At 45.9% G+C, this 7,480-nt stretch overlaps 1 protein-coding gene across 1 annotated transcript in view; it reads right to left on the bottom strand.

The window, feature by feature from the left end:
• Positions 1–5,215, bottom strand: part of LOC104531950 (voltage-dependent T-type calcium channel subunit alpha-1H) — a gene marked incomplete at both ends in the record, with an annotated part of 41,421 nt that extends 36,206 nt beyond the window's left edge. The window contains 4 exons of the mRNA XM_029087228.1: positions 1,144–1,299; positions 2,905–3,022; positions 3,693–3,878; positions 5,064–5,215. Of these exons, the coding sequence (XP_028943061.1) occupies positions 1,144–1,299; positions 2,905–3,022; positions 3,693–3,878; positions 5,064–5,215 (612 nt within the window). The remainder of the gene's footprint in view (positions 1–1,143; positions 1,300–2,904; positions 3,023–3,692; positions 3,879–5,063) is intronic.
• Positions 5,216–7,480: the final 2,265 nt, after the last annotated feature.

Genomic DNA, 7,480 nt, shown 5'->3' with positions numbered 1-7,480 from the left:
CCTTGGGAGCTAAGGCGGTGAAAACTGAACCCATTTCCTTTCTGATACTGTGTGTCTCTGAAGCCAATCCAGCACTGAGCAAACTTTCCCTTCTTGATGGTTGCAGAAATAAAAAAGTAAAAATTAAAAAATCCCAAAGGGTGACATAAACCCTTTCAATGGGACATAAACCCTTTTCAACTCTTCTTACTTTAATTGGGACTTGCCTTGATCTGAAAGGAAGATGGAGAAGATCAGGATAGGGTAGGGGATGGCTGATTTCACTCTCTCAGGATGCTGAAAGCAGATCTGGAGTGGACTTGCTGGTGGGGAGGAAAACTTAAAAGGCTGCAGGGATCCCTCACTCACACCAGTACTATACCACTTACACCACTCACACCAGTGTGGTCTGCTGCTCTGGATCGTGTGGCACAGGATTGCCTGCACAGCTGCTAGGGTTCCTACCAGGTTCAGATCAGGACATGGCATAGCACTTGTGACTGAGAAATACAATCATTTCTCTAATCCTTTCCGTGTGAGATGAGATGAGGTGCCAGCAGTTTGTCATAAACTCCCTGCTCGTTGACCTGATACAGACGTTATTTTCAGGTGTAAGTCAAAATCTCTTTAGCATTTACATATCCTACATAATCCCCAGTATCTCAAAATTTAATGTTTGTTACCTTGCAACGCAGCTTTCGAACAGCTGTGCCACTAGCCTCAAATAACACGTAAGGGACAGAGTCACAGGGAAAGGCCTGGATTGAGAGCAAGTTCACACCATACCTGGTCCCCACAACTAGTGTTGTCTAGACACAATGAAGGCTTGAGGCCCACCATAAAAAAACCACAAAACACAGGACATATGGGAGATTTGGTGAATTAAATCCATCCTAAATGATTTCCTCTAGGTCACACAACAGACCCTGTAGTAGATCAACCAAAGTGTTGGTCTCCCAAGTCCCATGCCAAGTTCACTGGACCTTATTCGCAAAGACAGATTCACAAGAGCTTCTCATGCCCAACCCAGCTCATCTACATCCCTTAAGTTTAAATTTAGGACTGCTTGCATGGCTAGATGTTTGCACTGACATGGACTCACCCCTACACTCTTGCCTACCCGTGCTTCTCGGTATTTTCCCTCCCTCTGTTCAGATCTCTTACCTCTGCCTGGAAGCCTTCTACCAGAATGGCAACAAGAAGGTTGAAGAGCACATAATTGCCGAAGGTCATGAGGGCCACAAAGTAGAGTGCTGCCCATGAGGATGTAGATGCCATCCCATTGTACAGGACCACGTTCCAGTCCTCTTGAGTGAGGATCTGCAGAGAGGTGAAGGGGAAGACTCTCTAATTACTCCTCTCCTGCACAGCAGTTGCATTCAAATACTGACTCACCCATTTTTTCCTCTCTTTTTGACCTTTTCTGAGCATAATCATTAGCAGATCTCATGAGATGAGACAACAAAACATTCCTTTCTTTAGATCTTTGCATGTGAGAGCTCTCTTCTGGCCAAACTTCCCCTCTTTGCAGGAGGACCTAGCACACCACTGCCCGTACAGATGATTAGTTCAGATCCTAGATATGATGACATGAAGGATGTGCTGGTGCAAATACCACTTTTGCCTCCTTTGATAACCATCAGAAGATAACAGACCTGAGGCCAGAGCTGTTGTCTCCTTTTGAGCTGCCCTTTATAAGGCATCTGGAGCTGAAGGAAAGGGTAGGGGACATGGGATGAGGGGATATAATAAATGACATAGGGTGGCTGAAGAAACTCAAGAAAGCAAAGTGGTTAGGTAAAAGCACTGACAAGCTGGGTAAAAGATACACATCTTTGCAAAGCCTTGCTCCAAGGGACCTTCCCTCAGGGATTCCCACTCTCTTAGCTTTCCTGGAGCTCAAAAATTCAAGGACCTATGAAAAATGGATGACAGATTCATGTTCCACATTAATTCATGCTTACAGTGAAAACGGCCTCTAATCCTCCTAGAAACAAGGTAGCTTTGGGGATAGGAATGCAGGGCTGCACTGAGTCATGCGACTCATTAACCTTCACATGAGGTAGGACTGAGCTCTGGAGCTCTGTGCCAACTCTCTTTGCCCATGGGACTGTTCGAATAAACGCAGCAATCTGTATTTATGTTGGCAAAATAAAAATATGAACCTGTGAGACTAATGCTGATTTCTCTTTGCTCCTTTGTAAGAAGGAAAACTTTGCAAGAAGTTGTATTCTTCACAGTGAAGACTCTGGACTGGTTTGTACCTTGAAGAATAGTGTGGGGAACACGAAACTTAACGCTGCTTACACTGTGCTCCACCTGGGCTCTAAGGACTGAGCTTTTAAACAGAAAAGTCTAATCTTTATATTTAGAATGTCCTGGAAATAGCATCTTATTGCTCCACTGTGGAATATGGCAGCAATTTCTAGCACGTAACAGATCTTGTCTGCAGAGGAAACACAACTTTCTCTATGAAGACTTTCCCAGCATACAGAGCCAGCAACTCCAGCTCTGATTTGTGTCCGTATTTGTCAGGCAATTTGAAATTGTTTATAAAGTGCATTTTTTGGGGCAGTGAAGGCAAATAAGGAGGCAGAAATCTACAGAATAGGAGCAGAATAGACAGTAGACTGCGGGTCTTGATCTTACCAACTATATGAAAGGAAAATAAAGGTGGATTTCCAGACCTTCTCAGACTTTACTTTTACAGATATGCACTGTAGATTGCTTCTCTATCAGGGTTTATAGAAACCAGCTAATTCAGAAATCAGAAACACAATCACTTTGCCCTAATAAATCAACAGTGCTGTTTTAGTCCAAATTTGACACCTACTGGAATAGTTTTGTTTTTTTTTTTTTTTTTTAAAGTGAAATAACTTGTCCAGGTGGTCTACATTAAAACTTCCCAGAAGATCCAGAACTTACCTGAAATACAGTCACAATGGCCCAAAGTAAAGAATCAAAATTCTTTCTATCTGGAACTGTGTCTCCTGTATCAGTTTTCAGGCTGAACTTGCATCCAAAAAGATGCATGCCGAGAATGCTAGAATGGGAAAGAAGAGAGATGGAAGAAACGTATTATTGTGTGAAAAATGGTTGCAGGGAGGATTGCAGTGATTTTTGGGGCACTTTCCCTGCCCAGTGTTTTGTGTGCCAGTGGTATCTCTCAGGAAGAAAGGCTCTGCTCCACCACTGACATGACCACTGGTCAAACCCTGCCATTTGGTTCTTCTGTGTCACATTTCATTACAATTGTCTACGCTGAAGTCAAATCAAGGACCTCCTTTGTCTAAAAAATGACAAACCAGATTGCCAGCTCCCTAATCTGACTGGTTCCAAAAACATGATCCCGAGGAACCTTATAGGGTCAAACAGACAGATGTCTTGGAGTCTGTACAACCTCCACCTCAAATATAACACTGGTCGAGTCTAGTTACTGACAGCTTCCTGAGGTACAGCTGAACAAGCCTCTCAGGAGCTCCAGAGCAATTCTTGCCTGTTTGTGCACTTCATTCATCTACAGAATTACAGTACTGCATGAAAAACTGAGACCAAAAAGAGGCAAATAGTCTGTTGAGTGTCTGCTTGTCAATATATTGTGAGCACTTCTATCATCCAGGCAGCCTAGCAAATGCAGTGCATTGTTATTCTAATCTACAGATTACTCAAACAAGCTGAATGATTAATCAAAGAAGAGCTGCAGCCTCTGGTACCTGAAGATAAAGATGAAGAGCATGAGCAACATGCAGAAGGTGGCTACATTGTCCATTGTCTTCATCAGGACCACCAGCTGGCGACGGAGGGCGGGCATGAAACGCACCAGTTTGAGCACCCGGAGCAGCCGAAAGGTTCGTAGCACCGAGAGGCCTCCGTCCGACTGGCCGATGATCTCCCAGACACTGCAGGGACACCAGAAGGAGGAGAACTATAGACTACAGTACTGTACCATAAAAGCCCCGAGCAGCGTGGTTTCACCCAGGATATCACACCATTTAGGTTGCCCAAGGAAGTTGTGGACGCCCCCTCCCTGGAAGTGTTCCAGGCCAGGCTGGATGAGGCTTTGAGCAACCTGGTCTAGTGGAAGGTGTCCCTGCTGATGGCAGGGGGTTGGAACTGGATGAGCTTTAAGGTCCCTTCCAACCCAAACCAGTCTGTGATTCTATTTAAGCCCTCAAGGGGTAGTTTATTTGCCTGCTACATTCTTGCTTCTGAAAACACTTTCACTTCCCAGTTGTGCAGACACACGTGCTCATGCACAACCTGCATCCTTTACACCTGGTTTATTCATTTTTTAAATTCCCTCACTTTCTGCAGCTCTTCACAGCACAGCGTGTCTCCTGCTAGTCTGAATCACTACAATCACTCACAAGTCTAGCCAGAAAATGTGGATCACAATTTTGTACCAAGCTAATATCCAGAGAGATTTACATTTGTTGGTTTGATCAGGCCACAGAGTGGCCTTTGTTCCAAGCCTCTATTGCTCCTCACTTCTCCAAATCAAAGGGATGGGCCAACTGAAGTCATGAGCACTATCCTGATTTAAACCTTCCTTGTCTGGCCTGACTTCTCTGCCCCAAGTGTCTGACTGAGGGGTGAAAGGCACTGCTAGAAAGAATCTCAGCACAGAGAGGTGCTGCACAAGCTTCTCTCACGCACATGCTGTGACATCTCCAGTTTAGGCTGGGATAGTGTTCCCCTGGGAGAGGACAGCAGAACCTTACTCTCCTGCTTGCCCTGTTCCAGCCTGAGTTAGGGGTTAATTCAGGAGAGGGAGGGCACGCCGCTGGGATATGGACACTCACAGTACTCCTTTCCCAGGACCAGCCATTCTGCACTTCAATGGAAAATTGACCACAGTGCCAGATGTGTGGCGTAAATAGACTTTGTTCTCCATCTGCCAGGTTCATTTACTTTGGATGGCCCTTCTAATGACAAGAATCTAAAAGGCCAGCATAATTATATCCCATCATAGCCAGCAAGCCCTGGATAAACATATGCCACATCATTCCTGTTCCACATCCCACTCCCCAACAGGTCTGAGCCCTCAGCTGAAAAGCCACAGTAGAGAAAGAACTGGCAGAGACCTGATGACAACTATGATCCCGTCAAAGATGTTGTACGGGTTCTTGATGTAACCGAAGAGGCCAAAGGCAAGGAGTTTCAAGAGCATCTCCAGGGCAAACATGCTTGTGAAGACGATGTTACTGATCTCCAAGGCGTTGGTCAACTCGTCTGGCTATGGGGCAAAAAAAGCAACATGGTCAAACAGATGGACAGAGGAAATGGTAAAAGACTAGTATGTTCTTCCTGCTCTGGGATTTGTGATAGTGACACACAAGTGCTACGTTTTCCCCGTGTTCCTTCTGTAGAGCCATGGAGGCACATCGGTGTCTGAAGGAAACAGCAGACAAGCTTCATGGACAGTCCCCGTGAGTCTTATTGGAAACAGAGAATCCCAGCCCAATTCTGGAGCAGTTGCAGAACAAGTGTGCCCAATATATGGGCCCAACAAACTAAAGCTGTGCAAAGGAAAGGGCTGGTCCACTGTTGCAAGATACAATTATCCAGGTGAACGGCTACCATGGCTTGGTAGGGCTTCTATTTGGACTTGCATGGTCAGGCTGTTCATGTTGCACTAAACCCAGCAGAGCTTTATGGATCCTGCTATATCCAAAGCAGGAGCACTGTCAATACTGTACAGCCCCACCACATACAAACAAAGCACTTTTCTTGCAGACATCTCTTAAGAGAATTAGGAAAACAAATACCAGTGAAAGTCAATAGGATCGATAATTTTATCTCCCTTGAGATATTGATCTCCCTTTGCAAAATTCTCCCCCCAGAAACCCCAATATGATTTTTCCTTCTGCAGTTCTGGTTAGTGACGTACAGCAGATTTTGCTAAAATGACAGGAGTATGGCCCTGGGTGTCAGCATTCCCTCCAGGATCAGCACGGATTTCTCCGAGTGTAAAAGTCTGCATGCAGCTGACATTCAAGAACTGATTTTCCCATTCCCCTCCTCTATCATCAGCACCAAATTACCTTGGGCTACAATCTTGCTTTTCAGATACAGCTTTTCCTGGGAAGCACAGCAATGTCTGCCCAGCACCCAGGCTCTAAACCGGGATGGGTGCCAAAGGTGGGATGGGATTCGCTCACTTACTGGTGCTACTCCCTCAAACAGCCCCAGGCTCTGCAATGCGCATTTCTAATGCTTGAGGTCTGCTCCTTTACAAAGGAAAATGAGTCTTTTTCATTTCCTCAGTGTAATAATATTGTCTAGAAAAAAGGTATTATTTTCATATCTGACTCATCTCCTGACTGATAATAGCTTCCTTTATTCCCCATCCGTCATTAGACACTGTGTTAAAAAGTTGGCAGTTTCTTGGGGATTTTGTTGCATTATTTGAGGCTCTGAAGGGAGAAGAGCATTGTCACACTGTGGCACAGCCACGTGGAACTCCACGCTCTGCAAGCTCAATCCTTGGCAATCCAAGGAGAGAGCGAAAGAGTTAACTCCAGTGCAGGAAGAGCCCACACATCCCCTGCTATAGGCAGCAACCGTCTGTGGGCTGCTAATGACCCATCATTCATGGGCTAAATTACTTTATGCAATAGACTGGTTTTTGCTCAACCATTTATCCAGGAGAAAGAGTACTAAGAGCCTGAGTCCTCATGATTATAATCCATATACATTAATTACTAAGGGACACGAGGGGAAGGACTGTGCAATTTTCAGTTCTTTAGGCTCTAGCAAGGGGTGGCCCAGATGCCAGGGGGTCACTGGGCTGTCCTCCTCACACCTTCTCTGCTGCAGGGATGGCAATTCCCTCCTTGACATCAACCAGCGCTTGCCTGTGCCATTCCCCACCCCAATGATGCCAAGACAACCCAGGGAGAGGTCTTCCCTTTGCAACGAAAACACAGCTGAAGAAAAGGGCTGCTCCAGGATGGCATCTAACCAGCTTCCCAGCAGAGCCTGAGCCTGAAATAGCCCCACGGGCTGCCAGGCGCCTGTCCTGCTGTAAACCACAGCGGTGACGGGACACCACGCTCACAGCGTCCTCGAGCTATTTGTCAGGAGCAGCGTGTGGCTGGCGTGTTTGGTCTCCCCTCAGCTGGGGTTATGCAAGTTTTTTTTGAAGCAGAAGAATTTGCTAAATTCTTACATCCCTCCAGGCAGCAGACTGGGGGCTCTTTGGGACAGGGTGTTCATGGCAGGCTGAGGATGGCTCATTAGCGTGTTGAGGCTGAGAAATTAATGACACAATCATCAGCAAGGAAGCTGCAGCTTGGGCAGCTTTGAAGGGACAGGGTTGTTCTGTAGAACCTTCTGCTGGGAAACACAGAGAATCTGTCCATTGCTACCTACAGTACCTCACAGGCTGCAATTCAGCAGCAGTCTCATCCACTGAAGTAAAATTTAATTCACTGTTCTCCAAGTTCACCTTCCTGCTGCCAGACGGGCTGCCAAGAGACACGATTCTATCATGAAAATT

The sequence above is a fragment of the Antrostomus carolinensis genome, unplaced genomic scaffold, assembly GCF_000700745.2.
Source record: "Antrostomus carolinensis isolate BGI_N321 unplaced genomic scaffold, ASM70074v2 scaffold29641, whole genome shotgun sequence".
In the NCBI taxonomy this organism is placed as follows: Eukaryota; Metazoa; Chordata; class Aves; order Caprimulgiformes; family Caprimulgidae; genus Antrostomus; species Antrostomus carolinensis.
This window is presented reverse-complemented; position numbering and strand designations above follow the sequence as displayed.